The sequence below is a fragment of the Garra rufa genome, chromosome 7 (genome assembly GCF_049309525.1).
Source record: "Garra rufa chromosome 7, GarRuf1.0, whole genome shotgun sequence".
Taxonomy (NCBI): Eukaryota; Metazoa; Chordata; class Actinopteri; order Cypriniformes; family Cyprinidae; genus Garra; species Garra rufa.
Window position 1 is genome coordinate 35,430,079 of NC_133367.1, and position 24,392 is coordinate 35,454,470.

General features: G+C 38.5%; 1 protein-coding gene across 1 annotated transcript; it reads left to right on the forward strand.

Moving 5' to 3' along the window:
- Positions 1-1,993: 1,993 nt before the first annotated feature.
- On the forward strand, positions 1,994-24,059 carry impg2b (interphotoreceptor matrix proteoglycan 2b). The gene is made up of 15 exons (XM_073844819.1): positions 1,994-2,889; positions 3,514-3,675; positions 3,839-3,897; positions 3,991-4,011; positions 5,369-5,622; positions 6,018-6,076; positions 7,730-7,991; positions 8,070-9,856; positions 10,193-10,412; positions 14,761-14,971; positions 15,042-15,230; positions 16,687-16,888; positions 20,099-20,178; positions 23,104-23,163; positions 23,272-24,059. The coding sequence occupies exons 1-14, from the start codon at positions 2,029-2,031 to the stop codon at positions 23,138-23,140; spliced, it is 4,404 nt and encodes a 1,467-aa protein (XP_073700920.1). The 5' UTR covers positions 1,994-2,028; the 3' UTR covers positions 23,141-23,163; positions 23,272-24,059.
- The last annotated feature ends 333 nt before the right edge of the window (positions 24,060-24,392 follow it).

Here is a 24,392-nt window from a genome sequence, read left to right on the forward strand (position 1 = left end):
GAAATGGATGCTACTGAGCATCCAGTCGAAACATTAAATATTCAACATGTTCAGCATGAAGAGGTTGAAATAGTCTCAGAGTCTAAATTAATCACCACTGATAGAACTCCAGAGGAGTCTACTATAAGAACATACAATTATGAGATTCCCACAACCTTTGAGGACTTGCTAGGAATAAGCACTACTTCTCCAACAGTAGTCACCAGTGATTTTACTGAAGAGCTTTATTTAGAAACAGAGTTGGGACAGGATACTACAAATGGTCCAGTTAAGACAGCAGGTGTTACCATTCAACATGAAGCTGACGTAGTCTCAGAGTCTACATTATTGACCAATGATGGAGCTCTTGAAGATTATACTTCAAAAAATTATGAGCACGATATTCCCACAACCTTTGAGGATTCACCTGAGATAAGCACTAATACTCCTACAGTAATCATCAGTGAATTCACTGAACAGCTTCATTCAGAATCGGAACCAGAATTGGGACAGGATGTTACTCAGGGTTTGGGTAAGACGGCAGGTGTTACCATTCAACATGAAGAGATAAACATTGTCTCTGAGTCTACAATAATGACCACTGATAGAACTCTGGAAGATTATACTTCAAAAAACTATGAGCATGATATTCCCACAACCTTGGAGGATTCACCAGAGATAAGCACTAATACCCCTGCAGTAATCATCAGTGAACTCACTGAACAGCTTCATTCAGAATCGGAACCAGAAGTGGGACAGGATGCTACTCAGGGTTTGGATAAGATGGCAGGTGTTACCATTCAACATGAAAAGGTGGATGCCATCTCGGAGTCTACATTAATGACCACTGATAGAACTTCAGACGTTTCTACTTCAGGAAAACATGAGTATATTATTCCCACATCCTTTGAGGACTCACTGGGGATAATCAATAGTTCTGAACTCACAAATGAAGCCACTGCGAAACAGGATGTTACGGAGGGTCCTGATGAGACATCATATGTTACCATTCCACATGAAGAGTCCACATTAATGACAAGTGCTAGAAATCCAGAAGATTCTAATTCAGGAAAATATGATTATGACATTCCCACAGTCCTTGAGGACTCAGGGATAAGTACCAATACTCCTACAGAAATCACAGGTGAATCTACAGAAGAGGTCATTTCTGTAACTAAACTGTACATGGGGCAGAGTGTTACTGAAGGTCCTGTTAACTCAGCATATGCTACAACTCCAGTAGTTTTCACCTCAAGAAATTATGAGACAGATCTTCCCACAACCCTTGAGAACTCACCAGGAATAAATACTAATACTCCTGCGGCAGTCACTAGAGAATCCATCGAAAATCTTATTTCAGAAACTGAGGTTGAAGATGGATTGAGTGTTACTGAAAGTCCTGTTAAATCAGCACTTGTTACCATTCAGCATGTAGATGTCTTAGAAGCTACAATGATGTCTACTGGTAAACCTCCGGTAGAATTTCCTACAGAAATATATCCTGTTCAGAGTGTCTTACCAGAGGAACCAGCGCAGACAACTACTACAGAACTGAAAGAGGTTTGGCCTAATCCCCACACAGAAGCATTGCCAAAGGCTAATGCAGATAAGGATGTTGTTGAAATCACACATGTGACCATAGTGCCAGGAACTACACGTGTAAATACATCACCTGGTGTTGCATCAACAGAGGACGGACTTGAAGACTTAGCAATTGTTACATTACTTGACAAAGAGAAGGAAAAGGCACCTTACACTAAACCTACACCAGAGGTGAACACAAGTGAAGAACTACCAGGTACCATAACAGAGAGTAACCATGACGTGTTGAAGGAAACACATGAGTCTATAGATGACTCACCTGATGCCAAAGCGGATCATTTAGGTAAGGAAGAGGACATTATAACTGAAACCCCAGAAGTTGTTGAGGTGACAGCTAGAGAGACAACTACATTAACTCAGGAAACTACAGAAGCTAGCATATCTGTGTTTACTGAGAAAGATAAACATGTTGATGAGGACATAACTGCCATTAAGAAACCTGGTGAGATGACAACAGAGGCAACAGAAGTTCCTGAGGTTGATTTTGAAAACACTGGCACAGACAAAGTAACTGTTCTTGGAAACACGCCTGAAGATTTGGGTGATGCAACTGAAGCTGTCATCTTAGAAGAATCATCTCATGAAAGTCCTGAAGAAACTTCTACTAGGACGACAAGTCAGACCACATCTGGAATCATATCCAAAGCCACACTTGATACTTCTTTTGACATTAGTACCCCTGCAACTGACATTGTAACTAAAGCCATGGATGATAAGGTAGAAGACACAACTAAAAAGAATGAAGCAAGTGAGAAAACACTTGAGGAAGGCACAATGCCAGATCTTACTATTACTGAGCTAGAAAAAGACATACTGACAACTACCATCAATGAGGACATCCATGAAGTTACAGAGCCATCAACAATTCCAGAGGACACACATGAAGTTGCAGTGGAAATCACACATGAAGTCACAGGTGAGCATGAGACCAGAGATGACTTCTTATCTAAGACACCTGACGTTGCAACAGAGACACCTAAGGTCATAACAGAAGCTGATATCATAACAGAGACACCTTATGCCATATCTCAAGCAACCGTGGAGACAAGTGGATCTAAGGTCACATCTCAGACACCTTTGTCAATATCTGAACTTTCAGAGGTGCCCAAGACACTACCTAAAACACCTGACATACATGTGGTCCAACTGGAACCTGCAGAAGATGACATGCCAACTCCTATATTGAAAGTGGAGGATAACACAGTTGTACTAAGTGACTTGTCAACTACTATTCAAAAGACTTTTTTCACCACATTACAAAACTTGCCACAGGACATTTCTAATGATATTTTAGATGAAAACAGCATGGTGAGCATATACAATTTATAATAGACAATTATTTAAGACATTTTGGGCCAGATTGACTAACAGCTTGTGTAACGGAGACCAGCGGTAGGTGCTGTGCAGGTAAACCTCACTCCCCTGATCTCAAGAGGCGCACTAGCGACTGACGTTAGTGGCTGCAGTCTTTAGCCTCCTTGTTAGTGTGTCCGCCTCCCATGGCAGAAACCTGGGTTCGAGACCTGCTGGGAGCGGGTGCGAGTTGGACCCAGGGGGGTTACATTGGTGCCGTGACCCGGATGGGAGTTTTCCTTTCAGACGCAAAATTTATGGGAGGAGAGTATTAAAATGAATCACGCAACACTCAAATTACTGGTATTTACGCCATTATTTAACCCCCCAAAAAAGCACGTCTTAAAGCAGGTGGTAATTTGCACTGCTCTTGGTAGTCTTTAATGTGTGCATTGTCAGTATATCACATGCAGAATATCCCCTCCCAACGGCGATTGTATGAAACTGCGCTCTAACACTAACATGCCCTGTTTAGTAAATCTGGCCCAATATTTACCTTAAAATATACTTGTGTATATATTTTTTAATTTCGTAATTGTGAGTTCCTCTTAAACATTACTTGTTTTTTCCCGTATATAGATTGGAAATGAAATTGATGACATTATAGTCCAACCAGTACGTCCTGTTGGTAGTCATGTTGTAAAGCTAAGTATTAAGATAAGAGGTCAAAGCTATGATGATGCTCTGAGAGATCCATCAAGTTACTACTATCAACATCTATCTGAACTGTTCATCGATAAGGTAAGCTACATCTATACATTTATATATTTGTATACAGTATTTGATGACAAGTGACAACAGTGTGTGGGAAATGAAACAACTTCTTAGAATCAATAATCTCATATCCATCAGGAAATATATACACATTATTGTACATTTAAAGCATCTCCTTTCTTTTTTGAAGATTGAAGAAGTTTTTAAAAGGCTCCCAGGTTTCAAGAACATCAACGTTCTTGAATTCAGGTATGATTTTTATGTTACTTTATGTGATAACAGATTTTTTAAAAATTACAAAAGAATATATTTTGATTTCTGAATATCATTCTTTTTTCCCAGTCCACAGAAGGACATTGAAGGGTAAGTATTCTAATTTTTTGCTCAAACTGTGGATCTAAATGCATTTGCTTTTAAAAGTCACAGCTAATCACATCTCAAAATGAAGAAAACAGATAATAATGCAATTTGGGCTATCACTACTAATATTTCTGCAATGTTTCACCCAGGCCTGATAAATCCATCTCCCCACCCTGCCATATCACACAGCTGCGTGACCCATATCTCCTCCAAAACATCTAATGAGAAATTCATGTGCCTGAATTTTCCACCCACCATATGTAGTGTTTTATAGAGCGTTGCTCTGAAATCGCTTTCACACTGTTTTCTTGGTAAGGTCATGTGCTTGCTGCCTCATTAGCCTTGCAAAATCAATTGACAGAAGGATGGCCATACTCATTTAGGTGTGACATATTATATGTGTGTGTGTCAGTGGGCTACTTTGTCTGGCCAGTCACCACCTTAAGTGGGATAAGTCCCTGTGCTAAATGCATGCCCAGCTGCCAAGCATGATGGGATTAAATGCTAAATGTTCTCTGCTTTCAAGAGTCATCATGGCAATGTTTCCTGTGGTTTATCAGTTAGGATTCGGTTAAACCACACAATGGGTAACTACATATTGTAAGCTCTATGAGGCCCCATAAACCACCTGAGAACAGAGATGTTCTCACTTAAAGTCTTTTAAGGTTAATTAACATTTCTGGTGTGCCAAAGAAATTGAATCCTTGTGGAGCTTTTATCTGTCATAGGAGAGAAAACTGATCTGGTCGTAAATGCACTAGGTTCCTAACCCTCATAGAAAAAAAATATGGTGCAAAAAAAAATCTAGGTCAGCTCTCTTCACTCCCAATTCTTTTTTTTTTTAATTTCCCCTAGTAACCAGCAGCTGGCTGCAGAATATTCTGTGGTATATTTGGTTGCTAGCTACTAAAAACTGCAAACTTCCTAAACTAGTGTCTCTTAGCCTGTCCATGCTGGTTAAGCTGGCCAGTTTCAATAGGTTTAGAGAGGTTTTAGAGAGTTAACCCACTTTTCAGCTGGTTAGATTGGGAGACCAGGTGCTAGGAAAACAAACCACCTTGGTTGTTTACTTGAAATTACTTCTTGGCAAAGGAATTTCTTTAAGTTGTATCACAGATGTACATCGGGGATGATATGATCAAATTTGACAAACTGACAAAAACAGATAGCAGGCTTCACCATGACAAACTCCATTCCTGCTGTACTCTAGGTGAAGCTGTTCATTTAGTTATAAATGTTAGACATTTAATACACAACAGCTCCAGCCTTAAAGCCAGTTTACAGCCAGCGAGGCCCTTGATGTAGCAAATTATGTTGTTTTTCGACCGCAAAGAGTTACTGTTTTCTTTGCATTCCTCAGAGGCCTGGCAGTGGTGGTGCACTACGCTGTGGTTCTTGAGGGCGATGATGCAGGGATAAGTAATGAGACCATGGATTACATAAACCTACATTCCAACATGGTTGAGAACTCCTTCACAGATCCTGATGAGCAACCTACTGTGTCCTACACCATCACCGGCTTCCGAAACTACATTAGCGAAGTCTTCCAACAGCAGAATTTCATCAGAAACACTACTCTGGAAGTGGACCCTGAATCTTTGCAACTGGAAAATGGTAAGATGTTCTCTAAGACGTAGAGACACATTATGGATCCGTTATAGGGGAACCCAAGACATCAGCAATGCTGAGTTGAGCGCTTCTTGTTGATGTTTCTTTTAAACATTCAAGTTAAAGTTTGTGTTCTGTCACAGTGGTAAACTGCAAATTGTAGCTGAATGAACCCAAGATGCAGTATGCTGACAATGGTGGTATATCCTCTTACATTGTTTAACTGTACGCGGTTTTAACAGAAGCAAGAGCCTTCATGGTCCTTATCTCTGGTTTTGACAGACTAATATTGCAGCCTTCAGAGCCAATCTCTCTTGAGGAGACGCTAGTATGAGTAGGAATTGTGCTTAAGCAGTTTTAAGTATAATTTGATATGATTTGTCTCTGTTTTGGCTTCACAGTGGAGACATTGCTGCCTTCCAAACCAACCAGCAGACCATTTGACTCCAGTGACATGATGGTGAGTCAATGGTAATTGGCAGGACCACCCAGTAAATGGGTAACCACGACTGTCCAGTCCAGAATCCCTATCCAGAGCTGCAGTTTAGGATTCAGGGCTTTTTTTTTTTTTTTTTTTTTACCTCATTGCAGTGCAATCACTTTTAAGTGTGAATGGGAATCCGTCCAAAGCTGTTAAATGAAAAATGAGTCACACTAATAGCAATCACATGTAGGTTTTTGTTGTTACATGATAAGAAAGATTACCTTGCGCATAAAATGGGTTTTCATGGCACGTCATTAAAACAGATTATAGCACAGCTATGGGATAATACGGCAGGTCTGTAAAACTATTCAAGTCAATTTTCCAGCTCAAGTATTCTCTAGGCACAAGTAAGCATGCTATTTTATGAAAATTGTTTAGCTCAGGCACTATGAAATATTGAAAAGAATCTGTTTTTAATCTCAGTATGACATATATTTATTGCAGAGGCTGAGCAGCGTTCTTCACAGTCTGTCTTTTAATTAGAAAGACACATTGGATCCTAAACATGGCAATAATCTTAGAATTCACTCTTGGGTTTTTCCTCTTACATTTGACAAAACTGGCACTTTTTTTCAATACCCTTATTAAGTAGATTTACTGTCTTGTTTTGGCTGGTGCACTAGGTCCATTTCTGTATCTGGGAACATGTGTTCTCTCTCAGGTAATAGTATGCTTGCCTCCAAAGACACATTAGTTCCTTAAAGTTTGTGTGTTTAAAATTTATGCTTTATCTGGTCTGTCCTATTTGAGATGGATATTTTTTGTGTGATCAGCTAATTGTTGATGCAAATTGAAACCTAAATAGTAGGGCGCATAAAACTAACTCTATAAAAAATCGGTCTAGCCACTTGTCCTCTATTAAACGGTCAATGGGCCTAATTCGAGAAATACGAGCATAACTAATTTCTGTGTAAATTGTTCATGAAACCATTCTTATGTAAATTGTCGCACTGAATTAAAAGTGACACTTTACGTAAGAATGGTTTTGCGAATGATTTATTCAGAAATTCGTGCTGCTCGTGTTTCATGAATGAGGCCAGTGTGTGAAACTGACGGTGATCTAGTTCCAGTTGCACTTCACTCATTACTTGCATGAAAATAAAATGGTGTGAATAACTCATGAATGTATATACAAGCAGTCGTTATATATACAACATGACATATTCCAAATCTGCATGAAGGTTAAATGTTCATTTCTGGTGTATGGAACAGCTAAAAACTGTCTTCTGGTCAAATATGCATTAGTCAATAACCCATCAAGGACCAGATCCTCAGGATGATGTGAAGATCATGAAGATCTTTTTTAGTATGTCTATGCAAATTTTCCAGGGACATTTCTCTGGAAAAAAGAAGGTGTATTTCCAATGTAATTCACTGAGAAGTTTGAGGGAAATTTCTTGCACTTACACCACAAGTGTACTTTTTTCACTCTGCCCACTTAGTGAGACATATAGTGAGACATAATTTTAACAGCTGAAACATTCGGACATTCAGTGAACATATGCATCAGTATGGAAAGTTGCAAGCAACCTTATTGTAGCCCAACCTTAAATATATTTGCTTTATTTCTCAATAATAATTTACCAGACAACAGTAACTAACCATGACTGTTCAATCATTAAATCCTAGGATAATGTTCTTGCCTCTGAAAAACCACCAGATGTTCCCAGGCAGGAATTATCCAACAATGACATCTTCATTGAAGACTATAATGACCAAGTTCACACGATAGATCCCTGGCTGGATGGACAGAGTGAGGACAAAAATGCAAATGATGTAATCATCTTTGAGGAAAGTTCTACTCTGTCTCCTGTGTCTTTGAAGAACCTTGACATTGAGCTTACCTCTAAATTTGAGACCTCAAGCAGTGCACCTGCTCCTGGTATAGAGAGTAAGTCTTATCTCGCCCACCTGAATGATTTCCGACCTAAAGGCAGTAATATGGTTTTAAAATGTGTTCTTATTTCAGATTATGGTATTCTTGAAGAGGAGGGCTTTTTACAGACTGCAACTACAGTCAATCCTATCACAGGCACCATAACTGAAGATGCCTTATCTACGGAATCACCCCACAAGTTGGAAGAAACCCCAGTTTCTCCTGTGGAACCTCCTGATGTTGAGTTGACCACTCAGAGTGACTTGATAGACCTGGGTTCTGGCTCAGGTTTCTCTGGGGATCATCTAGGTCCTGACATTTGGCCTTGGGAGTCAGAAACATCAGAAGAAGTCTTGAAGGAAGATGCTGAGGATGAGGTACACCAACTTCAAGAAGATCAGGAATCTATAGTAGAACAGCTTGAGCCTCCCCACCAAGATGTGACACCCAAGGAGCCATTCTTGGACAGGGTTCTTGTGACACAAGACATTCATACTAACCCTCACTACACAACAACTGACCAAGCTCCGGTTTTTTGGACTATGGAGACTTTGACTGTCGAGCTTTCTATGCAGACCCAAGTAGCCCCTGAACAATATGATGACTATTTTTCAGATGAATCTACCACTATGATTACACATGTGACCAGTCCACCCTTGCTACATGTCTACACTTCAGCTGAAACCCACAACATGGATGCATCACAAAGTCCTGATACAACAAGTTCACCCACTGATAAGGACTATATAGAACAACTTGTTACACCCACTGTGATCCCCCCAAGCACAGCAGTAGCCATGGATGAACATACTACTTCAACAGAACACAAGCAGAGTCAGGAAACACTGGCCTTCACAATGAAGCCAAATGAAATGCCTTCAACCACGCAATCACCTGTAATCCTAGAAATTGATACGGTTTCTGTGGAAGGTTCTACTACTTATTCAGAAGCTGTTGAACATTCTGTAACGGAAGGCATCACAGAATTACCTGCACTCTGGCCAGAGGTAGAAGATTCAGATGAAGAAGTCAAGATTCTAGATGATAAGATGGAAGGCATCAAGCTTATGCCTACGGAAAGACCAGTGACTGAACTCTCAGAAGAGGATTTAGCTGGGGATGAGATCTTGGTCGCAACAAGAGCTCCAACAACAATAGCTACCGAGGAACCGAAAGTGGAAGATCATTCAGCTTCCCTGTCTCCTGAGAAGGACTCTCCATTCACTCGGATATCAAATTCATCATTAGATGAGGAAGAACCTTTACCAGAATTGACCACAGAACCTCTACCTACCCAATCATCTACTCATTCGGTTCTTCAAGAGACGACTCCAGAGACACCAACTGTTGCAAAGGAGCTTTTATCAGAGAATGCTGAAGATGAAGACCCAGCCATAATATTTCAGTCATCCACAATCAGTCACCCAGATGTTTCAGAACATTTGGACACCCTTAGTTCCACCACTGCACCATCATTTTATCAGCCAACATTGAAAACTATCAACCAGGTAACTTCAGATGACTCAGTACAAGAGCACACAGTAGGATCAAGCCCTGACATTACAGGCCTCACTCTACCTACCAAGCCAGTGAGCTCTGACATTATTACTATGAAAGGTCCTGTTCCAGTAAACCCCAACATAACAGAGTTTGATGTTTCATTTGACATATTCCCATTTGATGGGCCAAGTCACGATGAAGACGACGGTAGCGGATTTGCCCGTGGGACTGACTTAGCAAGTATTGCCTTGCCAGCCAGTCCTGGAAGGGCGCTAATAGTGTTTTTCAGCCTCAGGGTCACTAACATGATGTTTTCCGAAGATCTGTTCAACAAGAGCTCTACTGAATACAAGGCTCTTGAGCAGCAATTTGTGGAACTGGTAAGATATATCTGTCACATTCAGTCTTGGGTACGTACTTTGCTCTATTTTATGGAAAGAAAAACATCAGTAAGAAGGCCTTGAGTTATTAATCACAACTGTTTTCAATACCAGTTTAGATTTGTTGATGTTTGTTGTAGAACATTAGGAGAGTTTGTTAGGGGCTTTGCATACTATCCGTTAACTCCATTAGCATAGCTGTCTTTATGAACACTAACTAATGAGTTAATTGATGGAATTAGAATCTTCAGTCACCTTCTTGACTTCTATTAACGTATGTGTGACTCTGTATTGACTCTGCTCACTGGAATATGCTTTAATTCTTTTTTTTTCTAGCTTGTTCCATATCTACAGTCCAACCTCAGCAATTTCCAGAATTTGGAGATCTTGAACTTCAGGAATGGCAGCATTGTGGTAAACAGCAGGATGAAGTTTGGCAAGCCAGTTCCCCATGGTGTGACAACAGCAGTGTACCTCATCCTAGAGGACTTCTGCAATACTGCTTACCAAACTATGAATCTTGCAATAGACAAGTATTCATTGGATGTTGAATCAGGTAACTCAAAGAACTTACATATACACACAAACAGATTGAGGTTAGCCGCTATGAAGGCGTAAGTGATTTTTTTTGGCACCAACAATATTCACTAATTATTTGATTCTTTAAAGGGCAGAATGCCTGCCATATAATGGATTTGCTGCCAATTCGTTCTGCCAGTCATTTTTAAATCCTAAAATTACGAGCACCAGCCACGACTGAGATTTAGTACTATTTGTTATAGATTTTCACAGTTTGTGCACAATTTATTTTTCATTTGTCATATTTTGAGCCAAAATCGATGAGTAACATTTGTTTTGTTTTGCAGTTTGCTGTGCATTTTTTTAGTGTGCTAGTGGGGAGGCTTTGTGACTCATATATGTTACAGGAGCCAGACTTTGATTGGCAGAAGAAACATTTCTTCAATTGATGCCAGTGCTAAAAGGCTACTGAACATTAAAATAGGTGAAAAATATCCTAGACTTACTTTAGGTTTTTGAGCAATATGCAAATAGAATTGTACCAGAAACGTTTTGAGTAATATTGAGCTAGATCTGTGCTAGAGGTCAGAGGGTTAGGGTTATTCCAGTCTGGCTTTGGAAAACATTAGACCTTGCTAGGATGAGTGATAAGATATTGATTCTGTACTGCAGACAGATTAGAGGTGATTTATTCTAGTGAGACGTGCAGAGCTCAACGCGTCAGGCGAGTGAGTCATATTTGTTTGTGTCCCTGTGTAAATTCTCTCTGAGCTTCTTTATCAACACACATCTCTAATGAGCAAATGCTGAGGCCTTTGAAATCAGAAAATTACTGTGGTTTTGATGCCATGTTTGTAATGAATTGTAGTAATGCTTATATAGCAATTGCAGCAAATGCAAAAATAGTGTTATTTATCAACTAACGTCTAACGTCATTGTATTCCATCTTGATTTTAGAACAGACAAATGATTGGTGTTTGGATATTTGTTACTATTTAAAAAGTATTCAATTCAACTTTAGACATGTTTTAAAATAAATTTGAAAAGGTTACATTTTTCTTTTTCTTTGTTTAACACACTTATATGACGCATTGGTGCCACACACTTTATTCTTTCAACTATTATTTTTATGTCGTAATAACAAGATTAACAGAATTACCTTCTTAAAATGATATCTTTTCTTGTCATAACAAAATGTTTTCTCATTAAAACAACATATTTTCTCGTAATAAAGAGATGTTGCTAAAACAACAATTATTTCATTAAACATTTTTTTCTCATAATAACGATTTGTTTTCGTGTTTAAACATCATCTTTTCTTGTAAAAATTAGATGTTATGATATTAAAACAACATTTTCTCGTAATGACGAGATGTTTTCAAGTTAAAGTGACATCTTTTCTCGAAAAAATGACATTGTTATTAAATCAACATAATTATCTTGTTAAAACTATTTATTTTCTTGGTAAAGCAACATATTTTTTTCTCATAATAACATTTTCTTGTTAAAACGCCATATTTTCTCGTAATACGGTGTTATGTTGTTAAAACGATGTTTTCTTGTAACGATGAGATGTTTTCTCATTAAAACGTCATGTTATGACATTAAAATGAAATATTTTCTCATAATGACGTTTTCTCTTTTCTCGTTAAAATGTGTTAAAACAACACAATTATCTCATTACAACAAAAAACGTTTTTTTTGTAATGATAAGATGTTTTCTTGTTAAAACAATTTTTTTTCGTTAAAATGTCATATTTTTTACGTAATAACATGTTTTCTTGTTAAAACTTTGTTATGTAGTTAAAACAATTATCTTAACAAGTTTTCTTGTTAAAATTTTTGTATTTTAATGTAAAGGTTGTAATTGTAGCAACATGTTTATTAGGATTGATCTTCAATCTGTCTACAATATAATGCTATCTAGTAACTCCACTAAGACCCAGAGGATATTTGAGATGAAAAACATATAGTCGTTATTATGAGAAAAATGTCATTTTAATGAAAACATATTATTATGCGAAAACATCTCGTTATTACAAGTAAAGTTGTTGCTTTATCAAGATTGTCGTTTTAACAAAAAAAAAACCATCTTGTTATTACAAGAAAAGATGTCGATTTAACAAGATAGTTATGTCGTTTTAACAACATGACATCTCGTTATTATGACAAAGGAGATCTTTAAAATGACATCTTGTTTTTACGAGAAAAGATGTTTTAATGAAGAACATCTCATTATTATGAGAAAATATGTTGTTTTAATGAGATAATTATGTCGTTTTAACAGCATAACATCTCGTTATTGCGGGAAAAGATGTTGATTTAACAATCTAGTTTTTAGGAGAAAAGACGTCCTTTTAACATGAAAATATCTCGTTATTACGAGAAAAGATGTTTATCAAGATATTAATGTTGTAAAGATGTCGTTTTAACAAGATAATTATGTTGTTTTAATGACATAACATCTCATTATTAAGAGAAAAGATGTCATTTTAACGACATATCTCGTTATTACAAGAAAAGATGTCGATTTAATTAGATAATTGTCGTTTTAATGACAACATCTTGTTAATATGAGAAAAGACTTTAACAAGAAAATGTCTCGTTATTAAGAGAAAAGATGTCATTTTAACGACATATCTCGTTATTACAAGAAAAGATGTCGATTTAATTAGATAATTGTCGTTTTAATGACAACATCTCGTTATTATGAGAAAAGACTTTAACAAGAAAATGTCTCGTTATTAAGAGAAAATATGTCGTCTTAACAAGATAATTATGTCGTTTTAATGAGATAATTAGGTAGTTTTAACAACATAACACCTCGTTATTACGAGAAAATATGTTTCAACTAGATAATTGTCGTAAATATGTCATTTTAACAAGATAATTGTTTTAATGACATAACATCTTGCTATTACGAGAATAGATGCTGTTTTAACAAGATAATTGTCATTTTAGTGACATAACATCTCGGTATTATGTGAAAAGATGTTTTAACGAGAAATTATGTGGTTTTAATGACATATCTCGTTATTGTGAGAAAAGACGTTTTAACAAGAAAACATCTTGTTATTATGAGAAAGGATATTGTTTTAACGAGAAAACATCTTGTTATTATGAGAAAAGATGCCGATTTAATGAGATAATTTGGTAATTTTAGCAACATAACATCTCATTATTATGAGAAAATACGTAATTTTAACAAGATAATTATGTCGTTTTAACAACATAACATCTTATTGTGAGAAAAGATGTTGTTTGAACTAAATAATTACACTGACCAACAAACTTTTGTTTTTGCCCCCTTTTTTCATGAGCGTAACTCAAAGATCTAAGACTTTTTCTATGTACACAAAAGGCCTGGTTCTCTCAAATATTGTTTACATTCACCTCACAGGTGTGGCATATCAAGATGCTGATTAGACAGCATGATTATTGCACAGGTGTGCCTTAGGCTGGCCACAATAAAAGGACACTCAAAAATGTGTTTTATCACACAGCACAATGCCATAGATCTTGCAAGTTTTGAGGGAGCGTGCAGTTGGCATGCTGACTGCAGGAATGTCCACCAGAAATGAACATTTAATTCACGGGCCATAAAGGCGTTTCAGAGAATTTGGCAGTACATCCAACCGGCCTCACAACCACAGACCACGTGAAACCACACCAGCCCAGGACCTCCACATCCTGCATCTTTACCTCCAAGATTGTCTGAGACCAACTATTCGGACAGCTGCTGCAACAATCGGTTTGCATAACCAAAGAATTTTTGCACAAACTGTCAGAAACCGTCTCAGGGAGCTCATCTGCATACTTGTCGTCCTCATCGGAGTCTTGATATGCCTTGTCATCTTGATATGCCACACCTGTGAGGTAGATGGTTTATCTCGGCAAAAGAGAAGTGCTCACTAACACAGATTTAGACAGATTTGTGAACAATACTTGACAGAAATAAGCCTTTTGTGTACATTGAAAAGTCTTAGATATTTGAGTTCCGCTCTTGAAAAATAGGGGCAAAAACAAAAGTGTTGCATTTCTAATTTTGGTTAGTGTATGTCATAAAGATCATTTTACGAGAAAAGACGTTGTTTTAACGACAAAACATCTTGTTATTACGAGAAAAGATGCCGTTTTAACAAGATAATTGTCGTTTTAGCGACATAACATCTCATTATTTCGAGAAAAGACGTTGTTTTAATGAGATAATTGTCGTTTTAATGACATGTCTTTTTTTTACGACATAACTGAGTGGAAAAAAAAAATATGGCAGCCATATTCGCTGTGCACTGTACACCATACTTATTAGTACTTATTATTAGCTTTTATTTTCATCTTTTTGGTTTTCTGTGAGTATTTATAATTTGTCTTTTTCTTTCTGGTAGGTGACAAGGCTGATCCATGTAAGTTCCAAGCGTGTAATGAGTTCTCCAAGTGTTTAGTCAACCGCTGGTCAGGCGAGGCAGAGTGCGTTTGTAATGCTGGCTATTTTAGCGTGGACGGGCTGCCATGCCAGAGTATCTGTGACATACAGGAAGACTTCTGCCAGAATGATGGGAAATGTGACATCATACCTGGCAAGGGTGCCATTTGCAGGTGGGTGCTGCAAATAGCCTCCTACAGAAACAACACGGCCAAAACAGAAATTCACTCACCTTTGTTTTAGGTGTCGAGTTGGGGAAAACTGGTGGTATCGAGGCGAACACTGTGAGGAGTATGTGTCAGAACCGCTGGTGGTTGGCATTGCCATCGCCTCAGTCGCAGGGTTCCTCCTTGTGGCGTCGGGCGTGATCTTTTTCCTAGCCAGAACTCTGCGAGACCAGTATGACACGGATGATTCAGAAGACCCTTTACGGTACAAGCTGTGCATAACAAACACACTCTTAATGTGGGAAATAAATCATAAGATCATATTTTTGGAAGAAATTAAGAGGTTTATGTCGTTAGAGTTTAGAACAAGCAGAACTCCTTAGTGGACTACAAATCTGCTAAGCGGATTATTAATAACAGTTCAGTTCATTTGAATGACTTGTATGATGCACATGTGAAGCCTAAATGGTCTTTTTAGAGCATTCTGTCAATGTTTTGATGAATGCTGTAAATACAAGCACTTTGAAATGGGTTTTGAGTTTCCTCAGAGGCCCCGAAAGCCTTGTTAAATGACATTTGGTTTCTTCACCTGGTTGGAAAGGAAGCAAAGAATCTCAGAGTTGTGATTGTGTTTGAAAGCACTGCGTTCTGGAACATACATATGGAGCACACTGCAATATTTTATGGCCCAAACGAGCGTATTTTGATTTTATGACCTTGTTGTACGAATAAGCCGGAACACACTGGTTATGTTATTATGAAACAAATGCTCTTAGGCATGTGCAGGTTGAATCGATTATCATTTTTGAACAAGTTGTTCCTGTCATGAGTTTCATTTTGAGCACACATTTTATATCCCATACATCATGATGATAAAGTGATAGCGCAGATGCCAACTTTTTATATTTGTCAGCTCTTGATAAAGTACAGTGTCCCCAAGAAGCACTTAATCCACGCTGTATTTGACAACCGTAACTGAAATAGATAGAGTATCCAACCATATAACAATTTGTGATTGTCAAACGTTAGTGGATCATATAAATATTATTAAATATCTAGGACAAGTTAAGTTAGCTCTAATGTTTGGCATTTTAAAAATGTAATATGATATTCATGTACTTTTAACAGTGGCTGTCCAAATAAATTTTGGGCCTACTGTGTTCTAGCTAGTAATAAGCACTGATCTATATTTATTTATTTATTTATTTATTTATTTATTTATTTATTTATTTTGCATCTACACTTTGTCTGTAAACATAAACACAGCAGACTTAAACCTGTTTAAACACCAGGGCAAACAGGGAAATCCTGGCAGACGTAAAATGACGTAACGTCTCTGCAGGGGATCTATCAGTGATCCTGATCAACAGGTTATAGAGGAATGAACGTCAGGACGGCAGAACATTGAGCCACTCTCACTTGGCCCGAGATAATCCACTCACTTTTTCCGTGGCTCCACTATCTGACCCTTGGGCAGATATAAATAGGTTGGACGATCCGCTACTTTTACGAACTCATGGCAAGTGCATGTTTGATCCCTGATACAACTCATTTTTTTTAGGTTTGAAAAAGTTTCTTGTTAGCTTATCTAATAATTTCATTTATTGACAGATGAAGACATCCAAACCTGTGTTTCCCAAATAAGCACCAAGGCAAATTTTTTTCTTATGTGTTCACATTGCTGTCCGTAATCTGACTATTACTCCCACATTTTTCCACAGATATTCAGAGAACGCGCCATCTCTAGAAAGAGCCACCAAGTACAATCCCATGTTCGAAAGTGAAGCAACTACAGGCTATAATCAGTACTACCGCCGTTACCCAGATACCCCTGCGTATAGCACCTGCAGCGCTGAGGCCTCCACGGACTTCAGCAGCGAGGAAATACGACACATTTATGAGAACAGTGAACTGACGAAAGAGGTAATATCCTTAGTAGAGACCTTAATAGATACTAAATTTATTTTGACAATAATTTTTGTGGGACGGAAGTAAACTCACTTGATATGGTATACTGTACCTGGTTCAGTTGACAAATAAAAAAAATACTTTCTGACATAAAAAGACAACTTGAAAAACTCATGCATGCTGCGGCAATGCAGCAAATATTATGTAAAACAAACAGACAAACAAAAAACACTAAATTTAATTTATTATGAACTGAAACATATAATTATAATTTTACTAAGTGGCAATGAATGTTTGCATGAATTCATACCATGTTATTTGTATGAAAATGATTTTTAGAAAAAAGTAAGCACTAATCCAAACCTAACCATCAAATAGGGGAACAAGTAGATCATACAAAGACGTATGATTGTATAAATGACATGGTACAAATTAACATTTTTCAAAACTAAGCCATTGAAAGTGCAATAAACTGAACTGATTATAAACTGAATTGAGTAAAACTGTGATGATTTCGTAAAAAATTATACTATGAAAATGTATGATTTTTATACCAAAAAAACTAATCGGACAATGTCATTTCTATGAAAATTTTAAGTAAGCACTACCTGAAACGTCTCGGTTACGTATGTAACCCTTGTTCCCTGAGGAAGGGAGCAGAGATGAGTTGGGATCTCACTTAGGCTATACCATGGAATTTTACACATGTGGGATCCACTTAGGACTCTCATATGGACCCCAGCCCTTTACCGGTTCTCATGGATTCATCGAGTGAGGACCTGGCGCTGGACGTTCCGCTACGTCTAGCTGCTGAGGGGTCAGAGGAGCTTGACAGTGTCTACTGTATGGACACTCTGGAGCAGTTTTAGCAAGCTGACCCAAGCCGATGCCACTCAGTGCTTCTACCTGTTTGAAGTGAGAACACAGGAGGATAACGGCTCTACACGAAGGCTATAGAATCTAGCAAATGTGTTAGGGGTCGCCAACCCGCAGCTCTACAGATATCTGTTAGTGAGGCACCACAAGCCAGCGCCCAGGAGGATGCAACACTTCTAGTTGAGTGAGCATCCACTATCCTCTGCTTGGAGATGGCATTCCCCTACTGCCAGTCTTCATGACAGACAAAGAGCTGGTCTGAGGTCCTAAAGCTTTGTGTCCGGTCAACGTACCATCTCGGACCGGCTTGGACGGGACAAAGCAAAGCTAAGGCTGGGTCTGCCTCCTCCGGGGGCAGTGCTTGCAAACTCACAACCTGGTCCTTGAAGGGAGTAGTGGGAACCTTGGGCATATAGCCAGGGCGGGGCCTCAGGGTTCTTTGGGAATCCGCCGGCCTGAACTCTGCATGCAGGTCCCCTACTCTCTTGATGGAGGCCAATAGAAGCAGGAGCAGAGTTTTCATTGAAAGAAACTTCAGCTCGACTGCTTGTAAAGGCTTGAATGAGCCCCGCTGTAGTGCTGTGTGCACTAGAGACAGGTCACAAGAGGGTATGGAGGGGGGCCTGGCAGAATTCAACCTTCTCGCCCCCCTGAGGAAATGACCATTTGATGATGACCATTTGATGATGACCAGGTCATGCTTCCCCACCGACTTCCCTTCTATGGGGTCGTGGTGTGCAGCAATAACAGCCATGTAAACTTTAAGGGTGGAGGGAGACAGCCTTCGCACCAACCCCTGCCGAAAGAAGGACAGCACGACTCTGATCGGGCATCTTTGGGGGTCCTCTCAGTGAGAGGAACACCACTCAACAAACAGGTTACACTTAAAGACGTAAGCGTGTCTAGTGGACTGGGCTCTCGCCAAAGTGATGGTGTCTACCACTCCTTGGGGTAGGCCACCTAGAACGTCCGCGTCCTGTCTAGGGACCAGACATGTAGTTTCCAGAGGTCTGGATGCGGGTGCCACTGGGTGCCCCCTCTCTGAGTCAGTAGATCCTTCCTCAGAGGAAACTGCCAGGAAGGGGCTGTCTCAGGAAGGAACACCACTCAACAAACAGGTTCCACTTAAAGACGTAAGCGTGTCTAGTGGACTGGGCTCTCGCTGAAGTGATGGTGTCTTCCACTCTTTGGGGTAGGCCACCTAGAACGTCCGCGTCCTGTCCAGGGACCAGACATGTAGTTTCCAGAGGTCTGGATGCGGGTGCCACTGGGTGCCCCCCCTCTGAGTCAGTAGATCCTTCCTCAGAGGAAACTGCCAGGAAGGGGCTGTCTCAGGATTCAGATCTGATCGGGCCAGTAGGGTGCTATGAGCAATATTTGCTCATCGTCCTCCCTGATCTCGCACAGCATCTGTGGGAGAAGGCTCACTGGGGAAAACGCATTCTTAACACATAACTTATGAGGTAGCGTTTTCGTATAAATTTGTGCTGTTATTTTTATGAAAACATGTCATTTTTAGAAAAATTGCTAAACCTAACCGTTAAATAGGGCATAAGTAGACTCTATGAAGAAGTATAAATGGGACTGTAGAAAATAACATAAAAAATGCAAAATTGTTGCAAAATTTCATGAGTGTGTTGCTAATTACACAAATAACCAGGTGCTCAGGGTACACACTGTGCATACAGCTGTACAGCTGTGTGTTTATGCAAGTGGTCTGCAACACTACTTAGCGTTTTAATAGTGTTCACCGTGCCACATGTTTGCATAGAATATTCCTCAAAAACGTCCCTAAAAACACTTCATGTCCTTCAACTAAAGCCCTGTTCCCTACAGCAATGAAACTGTCATAGTTTGCTTGACTGATATATGCTCATGATGGAGAAAATTCTGGCAACTCTGAACAATGGAGAATTGTCAAGCATGTCCTCTTTTGGAAAACAACACTTGATGGGTAGATAAATCATATTTCTTATGTAACGGAATGCACTAAACCGTTTTAGAGGCAAAATGTCTTTTATTCACTTATTCCAATCCATGAAACATGTAGTGGAGCGTAATCATATTTTGTGTCTATTTATCTACACTTTCATCGGTCTGTTTTATATGAAAGGCAAATGAAAAGTTTTAATGTGATGTAAGTGAAAGAAAAAGGGAAAAAATCTACTCTTGTGGCATAAAAATAAAGAAGTCCTTCATGAGATTCTGTCTCACCTTTGCTCTTGGTTTAAAGTGCCAGAGTTGGTCTAGACGTCTAGAAGTAAAATGAGTGCTAGGGCCAAGAGGTCAGTTTCTTTTGTTATATAACTGTCTTCTTCTCCCTCTTTCACCTTCCTGCTCTCACGACAGGACATCCAGGACCGTATTCGAATTATCGAACTGTATGCCAAGGACCGCCAGTTTGCAGATTTTGTCCGGCAACACCAAGTGTAAGTCTTTGTACCAACACAAACCGATGATAATAGAATGTTCTGCTTTCCATATAACCTAAACTCAATGGACAGCATCTGTGAAAATTGTCAGTGACCATGGAAAATAATTTTGGCTCCTTCTTCCGCTGTAAAAATAAGCAAAACATGCATTTACAGTCGTGCACCTCCAGTGAAAGTCTATAGGGCAAGATATTTGCGCAGGATAAACAATTTACATTTACAATAACAATTTTCTGTGTGAAACAACAATACGAGGTGCACGTCCCTCTGGAATATTTGGCCCCACAGAATCATTGTAAGTGTGCTACCATAAACACCATTTTTGTTTGTTTTTAAAAACTGCCGAACAAGTCAGAATTACTTTATGTGGTAATCGACTGCATATCGCAGATGCTGCGGATAGAGCTTAACTTGTTTTGAACCCAGCACTTTTCTTTAACATGGACTGTGGCAGCCTGTAAGGGACGCCTGAGCCAAATAACAGACTGCAAAACCACTAAATGCATCACTTACTGGAAAGCCAACTTCCCTTGTCCTGCTGTAAAGCATGACCTCAGCTGCACATAAATGTAAATCAATAAATTCTATAGAACAGGCGTCGGCAACCTTAGGCACACATGCCAGCGCTGGGGGAGAAATCCACTGGCAGGCGAGCAAAAATAGCATGGGAGATTAATATTTTATGCATTTATTTGATGTCATTGTTTATTTTAGAAACAGGTCATTTGCTTCTGCATGCCAAACAAGCTTTTGCAGTAATACTTTCTATCTATCTATCTATCTATCTATCTATCTATCTATCTATCTATCTATCTATCTATCTATCTATCTATCTATCTATCTATCTATCTATCTATCTATCTATCTGTCTGTCTATCTGACTGTCTGTCTGTCTGTCTGTCTGTCTGTCTGTCTGTCCGTCCGTCCGTCTGTCCAATCAATTATTTATCTAACTGTCTGTCTATCTATTTATCTGTTCATTTGTCTGTCTATATCTGTCTATCTATTAATCTGTCCGTCTATCTATCTGTCTGTCTGTCCGTCCGTCCGTCCGTCCGTCCGTCCGTCCAGTCATTCATTGTCTGTCTGTCTATCTATTCCTCTGTTCTTTTTTCATGTATGTATGTATGCATGTCTGTCCATCCGTCCGTTCATTCTTCTGTTTCTCTATCTATCCATCCATCTGTCCGTCCATCCAATCAGTTATTTATCTGTCTGTCTGTCTATCTATTTAACTGTTCATTTGTCTGTCTGTATGTCTATCTATTCATCTGTCTATCTATCTGTCTGTCTGTCTGTCTGTCCGTCCGTCCGTCCGTCCGTCCGTCTGTCCGTCATCCATCCATTCATCTGTCTATCTATCCATCCATCTTCAACTATTTATGTCCATCAACCTATCTATCCATCAGTCTATCTATCCATCCAACCTATTTGATTTGCTTGAAAAGTACAGCCATTTGTTTTGTAGCAATTTTGAATCAAAACTCTGAATGTGTAATTAAAAGACCATTTCAAAATGCCACATCACGTCAACAAGATGGCCAAGATTTTATATCGCTACACTGGCAAAATATATGACAAAGATCTGTGAATTGACAAAAATGATCACTGACAGGATCATGTGATGTTAAAATGTATTACGGCAGTTTTAAACACTTCAAAGGGTGCCAAAGCTCCCGTCCAAAAGCAATATTTAAGACTAAACTGAAAAATTATTTTCAGAACAGAGCAGAGATTTGTTTCTTTTGTATTGTGAGGAATGTCTTTTCGAGACAGTCCATTTCTGGATATGAATTGAACTCTTTGTGCAATGTTAGTTAATACGTCTTCAAAAGAGCTCAATGTTCTGAGCCACAATAGCATGGCAAGACAAATCCAGACAGCAGGCCCCGTTCGTGGGTGTTCTACCTGTGCCAGGTGCCGTATAGAGTTCCAGACAGGTGGAGAGTACCAGACTGAAAAATGAACGCCGGGGCTGAGTAATGGTTAACTGTCATACCAGCTGCAAGCATAGTGCAGATCGCTCACTAGAGTTTGGAGGCAGTCCACACACACTTAAAATGTGTTCCAAAACCTAGTGAACTGCCTTCGTAGGAGGCATTTTACATCTTAAATGCGAGGGCTATTCAAATTGGTAACTTAAATTTTCTTAAACTTAAATTGCCAAATTCATCCAAGATGGCAGATGAAGCAATAGAAATAGTGATTACACAATGAAACAAGTTTGTTTCTTTTATTTCTAATGTTTCTTAATAAAGTTTGACAAGCTTAATACTAAAAACACATTACTTTTTGTATCATTAACAGTGCTCACGTAAAAAAAAAACAACAACAAAAAAAAAACAATAATACCAATTCGTTACTAATAACTTAATGTTCAACCACTGATGACACATGGACTATTTTATCAATGTCCTTAGTGCCTTTCTGGGCCTTGAACGTGGTAGTTGTGTTGCTGTCTACGCAGGGTCAAAAAGCTCTCGAATTTCATCAGAAGTATCTAATTTGTTTTCTAAAGATGAACGAATGCCTTACAGGTTTGGATCAACATCAGGTTGAGTAATGACAAGTTTAATTTTCATTTCAACTATCCCTTTAAGGCAATAGACAGCAAGACTAGGTTTTGGAGCAGCACTTGATCACATGGAAACCAAGCATACGCATATATAAATGTAAAATAGATCACATAATACATGTCTGAAAGCAAACCAAGAACATTCTTTGGTTCTTAGACCCAAGCCCGGCAGAAAACGTTCAGTTCAGAGTTCAGTTCAAACCGTCAGTTAAGACTAATAGCTGATGTCCTTATTTGATTCAAGTTAGTGTCAAGTTAAAATAGACTGCTTTCCTCAAGCAGGAAAGGCTGTCATTGTAATGAATGAACTTCTATTCATTTGTGTACTTCATATGTCTTCATTATAGGGCGCTTGACGCCAGACGGGAGAGCTCTTCCAATTAGAGTTGCAAACTGGTAAACCCAAGGTACTTCTCTTACATAGTATAAAACATTTGTGATATGATAAATGTAATCTGTACCAATAAATTACCTAGATATGATAAATCTAATTCTGTTCGTTTTTTGCTCAACAGACACTTGCCTTTTTCTTTTTGAATGGAAGAAGAGGTCCTCTTCTGCCATGGTGGACTTTGCAGGAAGATAGTTTGTGAAGATGTAAATGGACTTTTGATTTTGTTTGTTTATGGGTGAGTGTGCAACCATCACAATGATGGATTGACAGATTGTAATCTAATTAGAAAAAATTATGGATTTGCGATTATGTTTACCGTTTTTACCAATGGGCTGATTTACTACTGCATTGTCAAGGCCATTTTCATAAACACTTGTTGGTGACACAACTATACATCCGGGCTTCATGTTGGTTCTTCTCTTTTTTAATGGAAAGCCTTTCTTTCTTATGGTTTTTCATTTGTCAGTGCCTTTATTTCCATTGTTAGTCTTCGCTTTTATTTGTGACGTGGGACATAATTTCTTGTGTCCTAAAACACGGACTGACTGAAGAGAGAACGTTTTGCAATAGATATACTATTTAAATGAATATATAGAAGAGTAGTTCCATATTTATATTTGCAACTCTGCGAAAACATCTTATTGACTAAATATTTTCATTATACATGTCCAATGTTCCTTTTAGTAAAGTGTTTTGTGTCTAGCGACTCTCCTGCAGTTAATTTTTCTACTTTTGTAAAACACTTGCCACACACACAAGTGTATTAAAGTTATTTAATCTAAATGTTAATGTCCATTATCACAACAGATTGTTCTATTTATGTATGTTTTTAATATTGTTGATTTCCACAATGATTTTCATGGTGGTCACAGCACAAGTTCTGTTTTACGAATAAAGAATAGTGCACAATGTTGTAATTTATTGTTTGACTTACAAATAAATGACTTCCATGTATAAGTGTTTACAAGTAATGTCAGCTGTGCGCAAATTGCTTTACAAGGTGAATTACAACTAATTTTAATTTGCGATGAAGGTTCCAACATTTAATTAGCTTTTGTTAAGTAATTTGTTTGTTCACTTATTTTCATTTTCTATGAAAAGGTCTTTTGGCTACTGTAGTTCTTTGTCAGATTAGCCTCTGCACTATGTTCAGGTACTTAAGATAACATTTACGTATTTGGCTAAACTCTTACGGCTACTAGGCATCTGCCAAAAGCTTACTCAATGACAGGTTTCCTTAAA

Bases quoted from the DNA above. Each gene is read 5' to 3' on its own strand.
- impg2b (XM_073844819.1), top strand. From the start codon at position 2,029: ATGACAACAGAGGCAACAGAAGTTCCTGAGGTTGATTTTGAAAACACT. The intron at 3,898-3,990 runs GTATGATTTTTA...CTTTTTTCCCAG, and splicing joins ATCAACGTTCTTGAATTCAG to TCCACAGAAGGACATTGAAG. The intron at 14,972-15,041 runs GTGGGTGCTGCA...CCTTTGTTTTAG, and splicing joins GGCAAGGGTGCCATTTGCAG to GTGTCGAGTTGGGGAAAACT.